The 21620-nt window shown below is 33.2% G+C and overlaps 1 protein-coding gene and 1 long non-coding RNA gene across 2 annotated transcripts in view; one reads left to right on the plus strand and one right to left on the minus strand.

Annotated features, from left to right (window-relative positions):
* LOC142233800 (uncharacterized) overlaps nucleotides 1-20381 on the minus strand; it is a 53400-nt gene extending 33019 nt beyond the window's left edge. The window contains exons 1-3 of the mRNA XM_075304831.1: nucleotides 19252-20381; nucleotides 6833-6992; nucleotides 6339-6501 (exon numbers count right to left, since the gene is read on the minus strand). Of these exons, the coding sequence (XP_075160946.1) occupies nucleotides 6339-6501; nucleotides 6833-6992; nucleotides 19252-19439 (511 nt within the window). The 5' untranslated portion in view covers nucleotides 19440-20381. The remainder of the gene's footprint in view (nucleotides 1-6338; nucleotides 6502-6832; nucleotides 6993-19251) is intronic.
* On the plus strand, nucleotides 2163-2697 carry LOC142236852 (uncharacterized). Its single transcript, XR_012722231.1, has 2 exons — nucleotides 2163-2442; nucleotides 2500-2697. It is a non-coding gene; the product is annotated as an uncharacterized LOC142236852 (long non-coding RNA).
* Nucleotides 20382-21620: the final 1239 nt, after the last annotated feature.

Here is a 21620-nt window from a genome sequence, read left to right on the forward strand (position 1 = left end):
CATACAATGGCTTGTTATTTGTTGAGTTATTTCAAGAAAAAATAATCTACACGTCTCCAGGCAACAGCAATTCCTAGTGGTGAGTTAAAAAAATTGATAAGCGATGGCAACACTATACCAGTTTTCGCCAAGGAGTTAGAATAAGTTTTAAGTTAGCGACACGTTGCTAGCCGTCACGGTATTCCGTCGCGGATTTTGGGCTTCCCATAAGAAATACACGTAAATAAGTGTTCGCCTACCGCCTATCGCTATGGTTATATTTACACCCTTATGCTAACGAAATTTTCGGTAGCGTTCAATTTCGTAAGCTGGTACGCACCTCTAATGAAAATAACAGGGTTGTCAAAAGCATATTTTGGCCAGGGATGGAAAATACAATTTTTAAGAAAGTACAAAAAAGGTATTTTTTTGAGCGAAAAGGTACTTTTTACTAAATTTCAACAAAAATTTCACTGAAAGATTATTGTCAAGAGCTCCTTTAGACTGAATGTTAAAGAAAATAAAATTTTGACTAAATATATATATATATAAATAAAATTTGGCAAAATTTTCTATGTAAATAAAATTTTGACAAAATATCCTTTAGAAATTAAATTTTGCAAAAAATTTGTATAGAATTAAAATTTTGCAAAAATTTTTCTATAGAAATAAAATTTTGCAAAAATTTCCTATTGAAATAAAACTTTTACAAAATTTTCAATTGAAATAAAATTTTGACAAAATTTTCTATAGAAAATCAATTTTGCAAAAATTTTATACAGAAATAAAATTTTGACAAAATTTTTTGCCGAAATAAAAAATCGATAATATAGGATCGCATGCGTTTTATTGAATTTTTGAAAACATTCTTGAAATTCAATAAAATCGTGTTTTTGGCTATGGCTTTTACAAAATCGAGATTTTCTTCCCGCATGAACTTGTCTGTTTTGCCATATTTGTAAAAGACTATTAGCAAATAAGATTGATAAAGACTTTATCCAAATATTAAAAAAATTTGTCAAAGATATTGTACCATAAATCTGATATCGACTCAAAAATGTCTACACCAAAGGTACTAAATCATTCGCGGGAGTACTACGGTACTGACCGGGGTGAAAAAGTATTGAAAAAAGTACTATAGTACTGCATTTTCCATCCCTGATTTTGGCAGCAAACATTTAATTTATTACAATCATTGTGTGCGTAAAAGTTTTAAAAGGTCTGTAAATAATAAACAATTTATTTGAGGAATATTTGGAACATATATTAACAATTTTTAAAAGCGATTAGCTGGTTTAAAATTTGTGTACACAGCCCTGTTTCTTTGTTGTAGACTTAAAAAATTTTTGCTACCGAAAATTTCGCTAGAGGTGCATACCGGCCTTGAGGGTAAATATAATTTTCAACATAAATTCAACTTGACTTGAAATAGCTCATCTTCAATACATCTTCAAATTGTTTGCGAATTACTTCCAATTTGCCAAAATGTTGACGAAATCTTTGAAAAGGTGTTGAAGATAATATGAGAAAACTTTGACAAAACACTACCCTAAAATGCAACGAAAAAACCATGTGGTTTTCAATACTTATTTGTGCAACGAAGTTCGTGGTCAATTGCAAGAAATTAAAGAAATGGAAAATTTTAGACAAATAACCAAATAGTTTACAAAAATAGGTAAGTGAAAATAAAAAATGAAATAAAACTTTAAGGAAGTCACTAAATATATATCTCTTTGCAGAAAACTAAAATTATGGATTCTACGTTCTTGAAAACATTAAAAAGCTGACCGATGAAAAAATGGTGGACAATTAACTGGAACTGCTTCAAATAGTTTATAATAATTGGTACGTCCCCTGCCAGCATTTCAAAGTTCCATTTCATCGTCATCGCTACCACAGACTCGTAAGTGACACTGCAACAATCGCCAACTGTGATAGTATTTTGCCATCACTATTCGCATTAAAGTATTTTGCCATCACTATTGTTACAAGAGCCATTTTATATTTTGTGAAACACCGAGCACAACTAGCTTCTTATAATTTATTTAAATAAAAATGACAATGAAGTGCTGAAAACATAGTTATTTCGCTTACAATTGTGAAAGGTATATTGGTGAACAATTTTTGACTTTCCAAATGGAATAAAGTGATAGTTTTTCAAATATTTTTCCAGACACGCTGCCTCCATTGGGAACAAAAGCACTGGCTGATAGACGCTAGAACATCCCTGCCAGCATTTCAAAGTTCCATTTCAACCTCATCGTTACCACAGACTCGTAAATGTCACTTCAACCATCATGAAAAGGTACATCAAAAAGTACATGCAAGTAATTTGCCATCCCTACTGTTAAAAAAGCCATTTTTTTGTGAAACGCCAAGCGCAACCAGCTTGTTATATTTTAATTAAATAAAAACGAAAATAAAGTTCTGAAAACATAGATTATAAGCTTAAAATTGTGAAAGGTATATTGGTGAACAATTTGGTGATTTTCCAAATGGAATAAAGTGATTGTTTTTCAGATATTTTACAGACACGCTGCCTCCATGGAATAAAAACACTGGTTGATAGACGCAGCAACATGTAACTCGCTACTTGTAACTCAACATCATCATTAATGCCAAAAATTATGTTAAATGTAATGTGATAGTGGTATAAATGTTATATTTTTAAGAATTTGTAAATGTTTAATCAAATTAATAAATATCTAAACAAACGTGTTTTACTCGACCACAATGATTCTTTTACAACTATCTTAAAATGCACTTTTTCTGATTGTTTGGAGGGTCCCTTATTGGCGTCGTTCTAAATTGATCTATAAAGGCACCTAATAATTGCACTTATGCGAAACATTTTTGTAGTAACTTGGCGTGGTACAACTTCTCAATAGTGACGGCGCTTTTCCGACGAGTTTTTGATGTCGTATATGATTGTTTTCGACGTAGTGGGGATTCTCAAAAGAGTCCCCAAATTCAAAAAATGTTGGCAGGGATGTAGCTTCAACTTGTAACTCAACATCAATCTTTTATTAATGCATGAAAATATGTTAAATGTGATGTGATAGGCGTATAAATGTTATATTTATGAGAATTTATAAATTTTTAATAAAATTAATAAACATCTAAACAATCGTGTTTTACTTGACCACAATGATTCTTTTACAACTATCTTAAAATGCACTTTGTCTGATTGTTTGAAGGGGCTCTTACTGGCGTCCTTATAAATGTATCCAGAAGGGCACCTAATAATTGCACTCATGCGATACTTTTTTGTAGTAACTTGGCGTGGTACAACTTCTCAATAGTGACGGCGCTTTTCCGAGAAGTTTTAGATATCGTATACGACTGTTTTCGACGTAGTGGGGATTCTCAGAAGCGCCCCCAAATTCAAAAAATTTTGGCAGGGGTCAATATGAAAAATTAAATCAACACTTTAGAGAAGTCACTAAATTTAAATCTCTTTGCAGAAAACTAAAATCTTTGGATGCTACATTCGTGCAAACATTAAGAAGTTGACCAATGAAAAATGAGTAGCTTATCGACAAGAAAAAGTTTCCAGAAACATTACAAATGCAACCAATTAAAATTGTTAAAAACAACAAATTGTTGAAATCAACAACTTCTGGATGAAAATGTGCATCACATCGTCAGTTTAATTCATATGCTATTATCAGTTTAAAATGGATATTTTGCGAATTCCTTCTGGTGGAAATCAATTCTAACACGCGGTCCAGTACGTTCCTAATTTCAAATTGCCCGCATGTTAATAAATTTTAATGCTGTTTTATGACACCAAAAGGAAGGAAATCGAATTATCAATGCAAAAGTGTTTACTAATAATGTTTAAGATATTTAAAGTTTTGTTGTTTGTTTTTTTTCTTATTTGTTGATATGTTTAATAAGATTATTATTTATCAATTGGTATTGTAGTGTAGTGTATTATTATATATTTTATTTTGATGAAAATGAATAAATTATAAAAAAAAATCATAGAATTTTGGCTTTGACTTTCAATTTGAAGTGGGGATATCATTCATACAAATTTAGGTTGAAAAGTATTTGCAACGATGTTAATTTTGAATTTGACTCGCATCGAAAATTGTTCGACAAATTATTGAGTAGCGATGCATTTCAATTTGACAATAACACTTGAGATATTATTGCTAATGTGTTGAATTTCACTGTTGAGGGTAGTGTCTGTTTTTTGTTGAGAACGCAATTTTCTCAACAATTTCTCAACTTGAATATTACCCTAATCCTTTGAAAAAATGTTTGAAAAATTGTTGAAATTTAGCATTTTTCAAACGTTTGTGTTTATTGGGTTTATTTATTAAAGAAATGAGTACAGGAAACTAGCAAAATGGCGATTTCGTTTTTAGTCTGGCAATAATGTTAATTTTGAGTACGGTTTTAATTTAAAGCGCTTTCAAATTCAGAATTCTAATCAATGAATTCCCATTTAGTCCATGCACAAACCAAACAATTCAACTAGTGCTTAGCATTGCTAATAGGTATCGCTAGTGCATGTTCGTCATATGCATGGACACTGTTATGTTCAAGAATGTTTTAGTCGAAAAAAGAATGCGATTCTATATTATCAATTTTTTATTTCGGTAGAAAATGTTGTCTAAATCTTATTTCTATATAGAATTTTTGCAAAATTTTATTTTTATAGATAATTTTGTCAAAATTTTATTTCAATTGAAAATTTTGTAAAAATATTATTTCTATAGGAAATTTTTGCAAAACTTTATTTCTATAGAAAAAATTTTACAATTTTTTTTTTCTATAGAATTTTTTTGCAAAATGTTATTTCCCTTCGTTTTTTTTTGTTATTGTTGGTTTTGTTCTTTAAGCATTGTTGTTGTTTTTTTATTGCAGCTTAAAACCATACATTGACTAAACTACAAGTGTAGCTTAACCAACAGAGGAAAAGAATGTTTGTCAAATTTATTTGGGCAAAGCCCTATAGACTGCAAGATGGTTGGATGGACGCACGTTTCGGAATTACCACATTCCTCATCAGCATCCCCTAATTGCAGCAAAACTATCAACCAATTATAAGAATACATTCAGGCAGTTCATTAAACCCAACAATAAACCACACTTGAACCTTCCGAAATAAAAGGTTTTTGTATGATAGCCGGCTATAGAAAATTTTTGCAAAATTTTATTTATATAGAAAATTTTTTCAAAATTTTATTTTCTTTAAAATTCAGTCTCTTGACAATAATCTTCCAGTGAAATTTTTGTTGAAATTTAGTAAAAAGTACCTTTCCGCTCAAAAATACCTTTTTTGTACTTTCTTAAAAATTGTATTTTCCATCCCTGATACATAGCTATAAATTTCACTAAGGAATTCAGTTCTAAAACATAGATGACGTTAGCGTTTTTTTATAATAGGTGATTTCCACGGTTGATAGGTAGAATTCTTGATGATTTGGTAGATGTGCAAAATATCCCTCTCCAACTAAAAAGTACTTCACAAATTTTTTATATCTTTATTTTTTTTATGGAAAATTTTCTATAGAAATAAAATTTTGAGAAATTTTCCTATAGAAATAATATTTTGACAAAATTTTCTATAGAAATAACATGTTGACAAAATTTTCTATAGCAACAAAATTGTGACAAAATTTTCTATAGCAATAAAATATTGACTGAATTTTCTATAGAAATAAAATTTTGACTAAATATCCTATAGAAATAAAATTTTGCAAAATATCCTACAGAAATAAAATTTTGACAAAATTTTCTATAGAAATAAAATTTTGACAACATTTATCTATAGAAATAAAAATTTGACAAAATTTTTTATAGAAAAAAAAATTGACAAAATTTTCTATAGAAATAAAATTGTGGCAAACTTTTCTATAGAAATAAAATGTTGATTATTCCTCTAATGCCCAAGCCCGCCTTTAGGCGGTCTTTATTTAATAAGGAAGCTTTTAGTAAAACACACCTTAAGACAACAAAAATGGGTAAAATAAAAAGAAAACTTAGTTAAAACTGTTCAAGAGGCTTTGCACCATATACTGCATTTTACCGTATACATTTTTCTTGCTTTCGTGTCGTTAACATTGAAAATTTAATAAGCTGGCAAAAAAATAGGGGCATTAGAGGGTTAATTTTTCTATATAAATAAAATTTTCTATAGAAATAAAGTTTTGCAAAACAAGATTTTTGGTTTGGTAGTTTTTAGTAAAATTTTCTTCAAAAGTTGGTAGATTATTTTTGATTCGAGTGGCAATCTTGGTCTTTTCACTGAAGTCTGCTGAAATATAACAGCAGTTAAAGATCATACATTATCTGCTTCGAATGCGTGCTCATTCTCCATTATAATACAAAAGCTCTTTACTTACCTGCTTTTTCATGTATTTCCATTACAGCCGTTAAGAAGGTACATGCATTATCCACTGATAGTGTAGCAATAACGTGATCCTCACAAGCAGCTCTCAATTCACAACAACCCATGTCTTGGGCCAACGTCATCATTTCAAATACCCGGGAGTCTTGTAATAATATCTGAAAGTTAGGTTTCCACTCTATGTAAAATATGCAAAAAGTATTGCCCTAATATGAAAGATTATGTAACCTAAATTTTAGGATACTTAATTTACGTAATATTAAGGACAAATTTTAAAATCAACTTAAAATCATTACTTAATTTTTTTTTTTTGGAAATTTAGGACACATTTTCATTAAAGTCATGAAAATGATTTAAAATAATAAACCTTAAATTAACAGATATATTGAATCTTTGAATTAAAGATAAAAATCATCAAAATATTGTGTGGACTTTTCTCATATTTTTTCAAACAGATTTTTTGTTTTAATAATTTTACAAATCTCTTACCTTAGCTGTATAGACATAAAGTATAAATTGTTTAAACACTTCTGGATGTACATGTGGCAATCTCACTGATGTTGGTGCATTTGGAGCAGTGGCGGGTGATACAGTACATCCTGGTATGCGGCATAGTTCACCTCGTTTATTTGTCTTAAAACTTTTGCAACTGAAATGGTGTAATACATAAACATATTAAATTAATTTTAGATAGAAATTTCAGGAAAACAGTAAATAAGAACTAAAATAAAGTCTTGTACACGCAAGGCCGTATTCAGGGGGGGGGGGGGTGAGGGGGATCAAACCCCCTCCCCCCCGAAATGAATGAATATTTTTATATAAATAAATATATATTTTTAGCTGCATAGAAAAATCTTATCGAAGATGTTGAAGGAAAGCTGAAGGTTTTATTTTGAAGACGGCTTACCTATAAAACTTGCACAAATCCTAGAATAGTAGTTGAAAAGCCCGTCAAACGACGGTCGAAAAAAACAAATTGTTTTTGTTCTCGCACCACAAATTTCATTTTTGGAAAATGTATTTCTGCTTTTTATGTGTGTTTGTTGTTCTTTATGTGAACATGACTCGCTTTGTTTGGCCATACCCTTCAGTTCTTGGGACTGGTCCCAAACCGGTCGATTCACCTGTCCTTTATAGCCGGTACAGGTCCTTTAACTGGTTAGGTGACCGGTGAAATTAACATGGGGTTGTCATAGGAAGGGTCAATTGACCCCCACATAGATACCTACAAACCAATCCTTTAACCGGTTGTTTTCAACCCACCAATTAACCAGTTCAAATAGACATGTTAGAGAGACAGTTCTAAAAAAAAAAAAATTTCCACCAATTTTACTTCTTATTTCTATCAATGTTTTTTTTATTTGTCTTATGTTATTTTATCTAATTTTTACAATTTGAAAAACTTTTTCGCTCCGTCCAGGTTTTGAACCTGGGTTTACTGGCAGCATAACAAAACGCCTTAACGCATTCAGCCACAAACGCCATTGAACACCCAGCGTTGAAACGTCAATTTAAATGTTTGTGATATTGGTAGAAAATGAACAAATGTAGGGAAAATATAACTGAAAAAAAATCTAAAAATAGAACTGTCCCTGTTATAGATGCAAAAGGGCCAGAAATGTGTTAATTAACCCTGTGATAGAGACATTTGAACCGGTTAGGGGATGGGTTCATTGTGGTCTAGAGACAAATTCATGAAGTGGCTACCAATTGGCTAAATACAACCAGTCCCATGACCGGTATAAAATTCCAATTGCTTGGAAAAAGGGGTCAATTGGCACCAAAAAAACTGAAGGGTAGCAACAACAAGCAAACAGCCAAACACACATGTGTAAATGAAATGGCGCAAAACCAGCGAAAAGAACCTGCCTAATTCAGCGATGGAAGCACTTGGAGAGTGCAATAAAGAGATATTTCCAAACGTGCATATTCTTTTAAAAATTTTGGTCACTTTGCCAGTAACTCAGGGATGGAAAATACAATTTTTAAGAAAGTACAAAAAAGGTATTTTTTGAGCGGAAAGGTACTTTTTACTAAATTTCAACAAAAATTTCACTGGAAGATTATTGTCAAGAGACTGAATTTTAAAGAAAATAAAATTTTGACAAAATCTATATATAGTTGTGTTCCTTTACGTACTACTAGTTACTACTTTTACTAGTTTTTACTAGAGACCGTTCCTCAACCCCAAAAAATAGTAAAAATAGTAAACAATTTTAAGAGAACAATGTCAAAATGCATGTCTCTTTTAAATTTTTTTTACTACAAGTTACCCGACAAATTTTTTCGAGTAAAGGTTGTAGATATGTCATGACAAAAATAATTATTTGTTTTCAAATTTTCGAAACTAAAGTAGTTCCAAATCGCTTTTTTTGGATATAACTCTGTATCTTTTTAATTGATTAAGATATCATCATAATTTTTTCTTTGTGTCAAAGCTGAAATGTTTTTCTCTATATTTAGAGGTTTGTAGGTCCCTAGTGGATTCACGGGCTGGTCTATAGACGTTGGAAGTTGGACACCTCGGATGTATGAAATTTAGTGTTACTTGGCAAACGCGCAATTATGCACCGATTTTCATGATTTTTGCTTTGCTGGATAGAACTTATAAACTACCATAAAAAGATTGTGTTTGTGTGCGAATATATCTAATATTTGCGAGATAGGGCCTTACAATTTATTTTTTTTGCAAAATTTGAACAAAGTGGGGTCTGTATTTTGAGTCTAGAAGGACTACATTCCTTATAAAATTCTACGTATTCTGGAGGAAAATTTTGTGCACCTTTGTGCTTTAGATTTAACGTGTGGACTCCACAATTTGGAAATTCAAAACAATGCTGAACCAATACCACTTGTTTCGAAAAAAGTACCAAAACATTGACCGAGTCACACCAAATTCGGCACACCCTTTAATGGACCAAAAGTACCTCTACGTTTTGAATTTCATGCAAATCGGATAAAAGTTTTAATGTCTATGTCATGAAGACCCCAATACGGGGGTCGGTTCATATGGAAGCAAAATCGAAACTTAGGCCGAAGTAGTCCCATCTTCAAGATTGACCTGCATGTAGAATAAAAACGTGTCTGGTAAAATTTCAGCACTATATGTTCATTATTGAAGGAAGTAGCCTGATTACAACAGATAGCCAGACAGAGAGACATCGTCTTATAATTTCTCCCTGATCAAGACTATATACACTTTCTATAGTCAGAATTCGTTATTTGTATGTGTTACAAACGGAATGAAAAACCCCACCTTATAAGATACTGATAATATGCGCTATTACTCTACTTTACAGCCCAGAAGCCAGAGTTTTACTTTGATTACAAATTTTGCAAAAGGTGTACTTTTTATAACAAAGTAAAAACCATAGCTTCTTTCTATCGTAATAAGGATTTCAAAGTTTCCTGCAAAAAATCTGCCATTTGTCAAAAAAATTTCGATATAAAAGTATTTAATTTACCTACATGTTTTGAAAATATTTATTCAAATCACAATGCTTCTTTTGTTTTTTATTTGACATTTTTACAATTTTTACTACATTTTTGTTCCTGTACATTTAACAAATATAGAAATCTGAGAGGATTTTCAATATTTCTCTCTTTTACTACTTTTTACTACGAGTAAAGTAAAGGAACACACCTTATATGTATAAAATTCAATCTATGTTTGTTTATTTGTTTGTTTGTTTGTTTGTATGAACCGAGTTGGCTCCGAAACGGCTGAACCGATTTACTTGAAGCTTTCAGAGATCATAGGGGACGTTCATGTGGTGAAAATAGGGTACCTCATTTTTTGACACCTGGTCGCGGAGGGGGACCTCCCCTTTGTCGGACTTTTTGAAAATTGGACCAAAGTTGACCGATTTGCTTGAAATTTTCATTGAAGGTTGGGGTTGGCAACTAGACAAAGATCCGCTACTTTATATTTCGATATTTGGTGGCGGAGGGGACCTCCCCTTTGTTCGACTTTTTTTTAAAGTACAGTGAAAAAACTAAAATTCTCTAAATTATCTGAGATTTAAAGAGAACATGCGGTGAGGTTATGGAATTAATATGGGGTACCTGATGATTTCATATGCGGACGGGGAGGGGGTCCTCCCCCTTGCCTTACTTTTTGAAACTTGGAACAAAATTATGCGATTTGCATGAAATTTTCATTGAATGTTGGGGTTGGCATCTAGACAAAAATCCGCTACATTATTGTTCGATATTTGGTCGGGGAGGGGGGCCACCCCTTTGTCCGACTTTTTTTAAAGTACAGTGAAAACAAAACTAAACTCCCCCGACTGAAATTTTACGGAAAAATGGGTGAGGCTATGAAATTTATATCAGGTTCCTGATTTTTTAATAAAAATAAAAGGGCATAGGGAGACATCCGCTTCTTTAAGTACATACAAAGAAACAATTAAACTTTACCGAGTTACTTGAAATTTACAGAGGACTGGGGAGAGATCGTAACCTCTGTCAACCGTAATAGTTGATACCTGATTTTGTGATATTTGGACGGAAGAGAGGCCGCCCCTTTAGGCTTATAATTTGCTTGACATTTTCTGGGACGTTTACAAAAGATACGCTTTTCGACATTTGGTCGGGGAGGAGGTCCTCCTCTAAAACTGCAAAAAAAAATGGCTCTATTAACCATGTTCCTTAATCTATATCTGTCCATAAAGCTCGAAAAATAATTGTATAATTAGATATAATGCATTTGGACGTCAATTGCCTGTTTCGGTATCAGGCTAACATGAAATATAAAAAAATTTAAGTTTTCTTGAAATTTACAAAGGAAGCGGGGGAAAAGGTTATAAATGAAGAGGCAACCTTCATTGCCCCCACACTTGAAGGAAAGTTTCAAGAATTTTCAGGAAAGGTTAGGGGTGCTATTCACTACGGTGTTTGTCGATATTGTATCGGGGAAAGTGACGTCCCTTTAAAACAATAGAGCAAAAATTAAACATCTCAGATCTACTTGAAATTTACAGGGAACGTGGGAGGAGGTGATGAAATTTATACATGATTTTTAAATAAATATATTAATTTTGCGATATCTGGTTGGGGAAGGGGAAAATTGAAATAAACTTTGTCGATTTACTTCGATAGAATTTATAGGGACCATTGAATAGTTGCGAAATTAATATAGGGTACGTGATAGTCCGATATCAGGTCAGAGTGGAGCGAAGGTGGGGAGAGAGTTCCCTTTTGCCGGTTTTTTCTCTTAAACTGAAAGTGGAGGGTTGTCCGTAAATGGGAACTCGGTATATAATTTTATGATTTTTGCACAGGCTTCTTTCTTCCAGACTTCTTATTAGTAAAGAGAGGGTTCCCTTTTGTCCGTTTTTTTTTTTCTTAAGTTGAAAGTAGAGGGTTGTCCGTAAATGGGAACTCGGTACATAATTTTATGATTTTTGCACAGGTTTCTGCCAGACTTCTTTTTAGTAAAGAACTTAAATTTACATGAAATTGACAGCCAACGTAGAGAGTGCATTATTTTCCAACATGTTAGCAAATGTTAATGTGGTAAAATTTTTTACTACTTTTGCCTTTTCCGATTTATTGGATGGGAAACAGTAATTCTTTGTATGTTATTATAATATAATGCTTAATTTTCAGATATGTTGAGGAGAAGGATACCTTTCCTTGACAAACCACACTTAAAATTCACAAGAAATATAGAAGAAGGTACACCCTCTCCCGCCGTATTTGTACCTATAAAGGAAAAATCAAGTAGTCCGATTTGTTTAAAAGAATTCAAATCTTTTCGAATTTGTTTTCAGCACGAAGGATATAGTTGACTAAGTTAACGCTCCAAATACGCTTCGGAAGGCGCAGCGAAGCGGGCCGGGTTACGCTAGTATTCTATATAAATAAAATTTTGCTAAAATTTTCTATAGCCGGCTATCATACAAAAACCTTTTTTTCGGAAGGTTCAAGTGTGGTTCATTGTTGGGTTTAATGAACTGCCTGAATTTATTCTTATAATTGGTTGATAGTTTTGCTGCAAGTAGGGGATGCTGATGAGGAATGTGGTAATTCCGAAACGTGCGTCCATCCAACCATCTTGCAGTCTATAGGGATTTGCCCAAATAAATTTGACAAACATTCTTTTCCTCTGTTGGTTAAGCTACACTTGTAGTTTAGTCAATGTATGGTTTTAAGCAGCAATAAAAAAAACAACAACAAAGCTTAAAGAACAATAACAAAACAAAACGAAGGGAAATAAAATTTAGCAAAAAAATTCTATAGAAAAAAAATGTTGTAAAATTTTTTCTATAGAAATAAAATTTTGCAAAAATTTCCTATAGAAATAACATTTTTACAAAATTTTCAATTGAAATAAAATTTTGACAAAATTATCTATAAAAATAAAATTTTGCAAAAATTCTATATAGAAATAAAATTTAGACAACATTTTCTACCGGAATAAAAAAATTGATAATATAGAATCGCATTCTTTTTTCGACTAAAACATTTTCGAAGTTCAATAAAATCCTGTTTTTGACTATATCTTTTACAAAATCGAGATTTTCTTCTCACATGAACATGCCTGTTTTGCCATATTTGTAAAAGACTATTAGCAAATAAGGTTGATAAAGACTTTCTCAAAATATTAAAATATTTTGTCAAAGCTATTGTACCATAAATCTGATATCGACTCAAAAATGTCTACACAAAAGGTACTAAATCATTCGCGGGGGTACTACGGTACTGACCGGGGTGAAAAAGTATTGAAAACATTAACGTCGGTTCATCGCCGAATAAATGTGCCGACTGAAGAAGTCATTGATTTATTTGCTGCCCAAAAAGCCCGTCGGCTCAATTTAATATTATAAAAATATTGTATACATACCTATGCATAAATAAAATTTTCTACACATAAGATTATATGAATATTTTTTTTTTAAGTTGAACCCCCCCCCCCCGAATTAAAATCCTGGCTACGGCCTTGTGTACACGCACAGAAAAACCATGTTTGGACATGGTTGCCGCATCCATTTAATGCTTATCTAGAGCATGTAATTGTCGCGAAAACCATGTATTTTGTCTTTGTAAAAATAGTTTTCGAGCGGAGAAAAATGTATGGTGGCAATAAGCATTTGAATGGTTCTCAAATACCGCAAACATGTTCTAACATTTAAATGATAGAATTTGAGACCATTAAATGGTCGGGAAAATCATGTACCTGACCATTCAATTTTTTTAATTTTTTACAGGGAAAAAAGTATTTTTATAGGTTAAGTATAGACATGTCTAGAACCAGTACATGGCCATAAAGACATTTTTACATTTTTTTCGCGACCATTTAATTTTTTAACTTTTTTGCAGCGAAAAGAATTTTATAAAAAGATTGATCAGGTACACACGATTTTCATTTTGCTCGTCAATCGTGTGTTGATTGTTTCTTGGAATGGACGGAGAATACGGATTTACTGTGGTTTGTGTTAATTTATTTATTCAGAAGTGGCACGTGGTTTTATGTGAACACAAAAAAGGAAAGTGTACCTGTTTTTATACCCTGCGCCAAACTGTGGAACAGGGTATTATAAGTTAGTGTAAATGTTTGTAACACCCAGAAGGAGACGAGATAGACACATGGTGTCTTTGGCAATAATGCTCAGGGTGGGTCCCTGAGTCGATATAACCATGTCCGTCTGTCCGTCCGTCCGTCTGTCTGTGAACACATTTTTGTGATCAAAGTCTAGGTCGCAATTTAAGTCCAATCGCCTTCAAATTTGGCACATGTTCCTAATTTGGGTCAGAATAGAACCCTATTGATTTTGGAAGAAATCGGTTCAGATTTAGATATAGCTCCCATATATATCTTTCACCCGATATGGACTAATATGGTGCTAATAGCCAGACTTTTGTACCGATTTGCTTGAAATTTTGTACAAACATAACACTTAGTCGTATAGTCAAGTGTGCAAAATTTGATTGAAATCGGTTCAGATTTAGATATAGCTACCATATATATCTTTCGCCCGATATGGACTTATATGTCCCCAGAAGTCAGATTTTTTGCCGAATTTGGTTGAAATTTTGCACAAGGAGTAGACTTAGCATTATAGCTAAGCGTGCCAAATTTGGTTGAAATCGATTCAGATTTAGATATAGCTCCCATATATATCTTTCGCCCGATATAGAGTAATATGGTCCTAGAAGCCAGTTTTTTGGACCAATTTGTTTGAAATTTTGCACAGGGAGTACAATTGGTAGTGCAGTTAAGTGTGTGTACATATCAAATAAAAAGCTTTATGATGAAGCGAATGTAGTAAGGATAGACAATTTTATTATTCATCTGATCAGAAATTACATTGTAAGATGCACTTCATGTACTACGAATAATTTGATATTGGCGCCATATTATGCGGATGAAAGATATATTGTAGACACGTCAAGTAAAGGATGGGTCCCGCCTGAGGCTTTTTTATACCTCGATAAAAAAAGATCATTCAGAAAGAAAGTGCATTTCCTGTGTTTTATCACCGTTATAGAAGGGCCAATATCAAAGCTATTGATTGTACAAACTATACAGACAATAACTTAAGATTCAGCACTAGCATATCAAATAGAGACCTACTTTCCTCTAATAAACCTGTACCAAAACAGTACTGGTGGCTAATGAATTAAAATTTATATTTTAAATCCTTTACTTTTAAACTTCTGACTTAACCTTTAAAAATAAATCTAAACGTGATGTTTTTTGCAATTACTTTTCATTACAAAAAATTTGCAATAGATTTACTAACATGAAAGAATAAAACTAATATCATAAATTTTCAAATAAAAATTTCAACCATAATTATTGTACTCGAGAGCCCGACTAGGGGACTAAGTATTAAGAGACTAAATATTATATACTATTGTTTATTGTAGTTATATATTATATAGTTAATTTTGAATAAATAAACACGAAAAAAAAAAGTTAAGTGTGCAAAATTTGATTGAAATCGGTTCAGATTTAGATATAGCTCCCATATATATCTTTCGCCCGATATGGACTAATATGGTCCTAAAAGCCAGAGTTTTGGCCCAATTTGATTGAAATTTTGCACAGGGAGTAGAATTAGCATTGTAGCTATGCGTGCCAAATTTGGTTGAAATCGGTTCAGATTAAGATATAGCTCCCATTATAGCTTTCGCCCGATTTACACTCATATGATCACATAGGTTAATTTTTATACCCACCACCATAGAATGGTGACGGGGGTATAATAAGTTTGTCATTCCGTTTGTAACACATCGAAATATCGATTTCCGACTATATAAAGTATATATATTCTTGATCAGGGAGAAATTCTAAGACGATATAACGATGTCCGTCTGTCTGTCTGTCTGTCTGTCTGTCTGTTGTAATCACGCCACAGTCTTCAATAATGAAGCAATCGTGGTGAAATTTTGCACAAACTCGTCTTTTGTCTGCAGGCAGGTCAAGTTCGAAGATGGGCTATATCGGTCCAGGTTTTGATATAGTCCCCATATAAACCGACCTCCTGATTTGGGGTCTTGGGCTTATAGAAATCGTAGTTTTTATCCAATTTGCCTGAAATTTGAAATCTAGAGGTATTTTATGACCATAAAGAGGTGTGCCAAAAATAGTGAGTATCGGTCCATGTTTTGGTATAGCCCCCATATAGACCGATCTCCCGATTTTACTTCTTGGGCTTATAGAAACCGCAGTTTTTATTCAATTTACCTGAAATTGGAAATCTAGAGGTATTGTAGGACCACAAATACGTGTGCCAAAAATTGTGAGTATCTGTCCATGTTTTGGTATAGTCCCCATATAAAACGACCTCCCGATTTGGGGTTTGGGCTTATAGAAACCGTAGTTTTTATCCAATTTGTCTGAAATTAGAAATCTGGAGGTATTTTAGGACCATAAAGAGGTGTGCCGAAAATGGTGAGTATCGGTCCATATTTTGGTATAGCCCCCATATAGACCGAATTCCCGATTTTACTTCTTGGGCTTCTAGAATCCGAAGTCTTTATCTTATTTGCCTGAAACTGGAAATCTAGAGGTGTTGTAGGACCACAATTATGTGTGCCAAAAATTGTGAGTATCGGTCCATATTTTGGTATAGCCCCCATATAGACCGATCTCCCGATTTTACTCTTGGGCTTATAGAAACCGCAGTTTTTATTCAATTTACCTGAAATTGGAAATCTAGAGGTATTGTAGGACCACAAATACGTGCGCCAAAAATTGTGAGTATCGGTCAATGTTTTGGTATGGTCCCCATATAAAACGACCTCCCGATTTGGGGTCTTAGGTTTATAGAAACCGTAGTTTTTATCCAATTTGTCTGAAATTGGAAATCTAGAGGTATTTTAGGACCATAAAGAGGTGTGCCGAAAATGGTGAGTATCGGTCCATATTTTCGTATAGCCTCCATATAGACCGATTTCCCGATTTTACTTCTTGGGCTTCTAGAATCCGAAGTTTTTATCCTATTTGCCTGAAATTTGAAATCTAGAGGTATTTTCGGGTCATAAAGAGGTATGCCGAAAACGGTGAGTATCGGTCCATATTTTAGTATAGCCCCCATAAGAACGATCTCCCGATTTAACTCCTTGGGTTTCTAGAAACCGTTGTTTTTATCTGATTTGCCTTAAATTGTAAATATTCTGGTATTTTAGGCTCACAAAAACGTGTATCGGATTAAGTTTTTATCGGTCCATTTGGTAATGCCTCCATATAGACCGACTTCACTTCTTGAGGGTGTAGAAGGCCAACTGATCATGAAAATTGCTTGAATCTCAATGTAAAATTTCCAAATTTTATTTCTCGGGTGAAAATCTACAGATTTAAGATTTCAAATCAAGACGTTATTTTATAATTTTTTTGCACACTTACAAGAGATGTTAATAATTCCTCTAGAACTCAAACAAAAATGGTTCTTATAAATCCAGAATCTGATATAGTCCTCATAGGTGAAATCTTTAAATTTATCTTCGGGAAGTCCTCAAGCCCTCCTGAAATTTCAAAGGAACCCCTAATATTTGGTTCATGGTGGTGGGTATTTAAGATTCGGCCCGGCCGAACTTACTCCATAAGTGGCCCGTATGGGTTCACAATTATATATAGCTCCCATATTGAGCTGGCGGATCTCGGAGGAGGAAATATTTTCCGATCCGGTAGAAATTTGGTACATGATGTTAATACAAGGCCTCTAACAACCACGTAATATTGGTTTATATTGGTCTATAATTATATATAGCTCTCGTATAAACCGATCCACTGATTTATTTCCTGTGCTTCCTGGAGGGGCAAATTTCATCCTATCTGGTTGAATTTTGGTATGCGATATCGGTATATTCTTTCTACTAACTGCCGATATTGCTTTATTATTATATATAGACCCCACATAAACCGATCCCCAAATTTAACTGTTGGACTCTCAAGGGGGAACAAATTTCATCCCATCCGTTTGAAATTTGGTGCGAAAATTGGTTCATATAAGTTAAAAGTTATTTATAGACTCCTCTATATAAACCTATCAAGAACTGAATTGATTTATGTAGATATTTAATCTACATATGGGCAACTGCCCACTTTTGCGATACTTTTTATACCCTCCATCATAGGATGGGGGTATATAAACTTTGTCATTCCGTTTGTAACACATCGAAATATTGCTCTAAGACCCCATAAAGTATATATATTCTGGGTGGTGGTGAAATTCTGAGTCGATCTAAGCATGTCCGTCCGTCCGTCTGTTGAAATCACGAACAGAACGAAACAAGCTATCGACTTGAAACTTGGCACAAGTAGTTGTTATCGATGTAGGTCGGATGGTATTGAAAATGGTCCATATCGGTCCACTTTTACGTATAGCCCCATGTAAACGGACCCCAAAATTTGGCTTGTGGAGCCTCTAACAGAAGCATATTTCATCTGATCCGGCTGAAATTTGGTATATGGTGTTGGTATATGGTCTCTAACAACCATGCAAAAATTGGTCCACATCGGTCCATAATTATATATAGCCCCCATATAAACCGATCCCCAGATTTGGCTTGCGGAGCCTAAAAGAGAAGCAAATTTCATCCGATCCGGCTGAAATTTGGTACATGGTGTTGGTATATGGTCTCTAACAACCATGCAAAAATTGGTTCACATCGGTCCATAATTATATATAGCCCCCGTATAAAACATTCTCCAGATTTGACCTCCGGAGCCTCTTGGAGGAGCAAAATTCATCCGATCCGGTTCAAATTAGGCACGTGGTGTTAGTATATGGTCGCTAACAACCATACCAAAATTGGTCCAATCACACAAAAATTGGTCCATATCGGTTCATAATCATGGTTGCCACTATAGAAAATTTTGTGAAAATTTTATTTCTATAGAAAATTTTGTTAAAATTTTATTTCTGTAGAAAATTTTGTCAAAATTTTATGTCTACTTTGTCAAACTGAATTATATACGTATTGGATCGATCTTGTTTGATTTAATTTACCACGTATGGACTTACATACAATTTAGAAGATGGTATTAGGAGGTTTTAAGATACCATGCCATCGGCAAGCGTTACCGCAACTTAAGTAATTCGATTGTGGATGGCAGTGTTTAGATGAAGTTTCTACGCAATCCATGATGGAGGGTACATAAACTTACGGCCGTATATACTTGTTCTATATTTAAAACCATATACGACCATAAAAGATGTCTTTCTTTTAAAGACTCCGCAACTTTGGCTCGGAATCAATGCCAACATCCTTAAGGGAAGGTGGATCCAAGAAAACTTTTTTATGAGTTTTGGATACAGGGGCTCCATTTTTACAAAAATTTCCACGGTACCCAAATGTTAAACAAGTCCCTGTACATGCTTCTAATTCTCAGACATTTGATTAATGCATTATCGAAGAAATAGGTCAATAATATCTTAGAGTAAATTTATACTTACCGTGCCATCATTATAATGCGATGGGCATAAATACGCTCCTCTTCACGTCCACAAATGAAGACTACATCGCAACTATCTTGATCCTCGGATAGACGTTGCAAATCATCAATCAGTTGTGGTAGACCGGCAGCAGACTGACCATCAACACATACCGGTGTCGGACAGGGAGGTGGTACACGAGTACCCATATTCTCTGATGTACGGTGATTTGATTACTCTAAATGTGGTCAATAGAACGCTAAGGGGTTGTGTGTTGCAAAGGTTTTGTTGAATAATAGGCAACTGATTTAAGTATGTGTCTTAAGTCTTTTGTTTGTACTCTTAGAGCATTGATCGAGTTTGTTGTCTAAGTCTTTTAAATGTACTTAAGCTTGTGGTATACGATTTGATCAAGTTTGTTACTTAAGTCTTTTGTTTTTTTACACATTACTTTTCAAACTGTGTACATCTTTTTTCAATGAGTATAACCAAAATTTTTCATAGCTATATCCACAAAATATTTCCTTTGTTTATAAACGTATCCAATTGAATTTGTTGTTTTTTTTTTCTTTTAACTCTTGCTTTCACGTTTTGTTTATATTTTCAATATTCAACATGTACTAAATTTTACTCTCTTTACCTTGTAGGCCTTTATGGGAAGCTGTCAAAATTAACTCTCTCTCCTTTTTCTCTCCCTATATTTCGGTTAGTGGTTTTTAAAATTCTTAAGATATTTTTTTGGGTAAACATACAGCTCTTCCTCTTGATTACCACAAATAAAGAAAACAAAACACATAAACGATAAACAGCAATAGCAATAGCACGCGGCACTTTTTTCCATCATCCACTGAAACCAGTTTCAGTTAATGAAAAGAAAACTAAAAGCTACTCCAACTCTTCTCAAATGGGGCTTAAGTTAAAAACTCTAAACGATGGAGTTGATGGTGAAGAAACTTTTCTTTTGTTTTCGTTTAGGTTAAACCTTATTTTAATTTGTCCACAAAACTTAAAAAGATTTTTTTTAATGCACTTTCATCCAGATATATCAATGCTCTTTTCGTTTTAAAGATTTATTTACAGTTTTTTGTGCAAGACTATAATATTTTGCCACTTCTTCGCTTCCACTCACTCTCGCGTTTCCCATACGACTGATTGGCGGATATTGTGAACTGTTGTTATTTTGTCTGCTGTCAAGGTACATGGAGCTGGGGCGATGCTAATGACTTTTACCTGTCCATAGTCTTTGGTTGTTGTCTCTGCCCATAGGTGATGATGATGTTGTTGAGGTTTTCTTTCTTGATCTTATTTTTATGAGCCATTTTTGTTGTGATTTTGGTGAAGTAAAGCATACTTTAGGGATAAGAATAAAATTGAGAAAATATTTATTTTAAATGGAATGTCCTAGTTGATAAACAAGTATATATGAAAGTTCGGTCAAACTGAGTCGCTAACTGCAACTGGTGCCTTTTTTATACCCTCCACCATAGGATAGGGGTATATTAACTTTGTCATTCCGTTTGTAACACATCGAAATATTGCTCTAAGACCCCATAAAGTATATATATATTCTGGGTCGTGGTGAAATTCTGAGTCGATCTGAGCATATCCGTCCGTTTGTTGAAATCACTCTAACTTCCGAACGAAACAAGCTATCGACTTGAAACTTGGCTCAAGTAGTTGTTATTGATGTAGGTCGGATGGTATTGCAAATGGGCCATATCGATCCACTTTTGCGTATAGCCCCCATAACAACCATACCAAAATTGGTCCATATCGGTCCATAATTATATATAGCCCCCATATAAACCATTCCTCAGATTTGATCTCCGGAGCCTCTTAGAGAAGCAAAATTCATTCGATCCGGTTGAAATTTGGAACGTGGTGTTAGTATATATATGGCCGCTAATAACCATGCCAAAATTGGTCCATATCTGTCTATAGTTATATATAGCCGATCCCCAATCACACAAAAATTGGTCCATATCGGTTCATAATCGTGGTTGCCACTCGAGCCAAAAATAATCTACCAAAGTTTTATTTCTATAGAAAATTTTGTCAAAGTTTTATTTCTATAGAAAATTTTGTCAAAATTTTATTTCTATAAAAATTTTTGTCAAAATGTTATTTCTATAGAAAATTTTGTCAAAATGTAATTTCTATAAAAAATTTTGTCAAAATTTTATTTCTATAGAAAATTTTGTCAAAAATTTATTTCTATAAAAATTTTTGTCAAAATTTTATTTCTATAGAAAATTTTGTCAAAATTTTATTTCTATTGAAAATTTTGTCAAAATTTTATTTCTATAGAAAATTTTGTCAAAATTTTATTTCTATAGAAAATTTTGTCAAAATTTTTGTTCTATAGAAAATTTTGTCAGCATTTTATTTCT

This window comes from Haematobia irritans, chromosome 4 (genome assembly GCF_050003625.1).
Source record: "Haematobia irritans isolate KBUSLIRL chromosome 4, ASM5000362v1, whole genome shotgun sequence".
Classification (NCBI taxonomy): Eukaryota; Metazoa; Arthropoda; class Insecta; order Diptera; family Muscidae; genus Haematobia; species Haematobia irritans.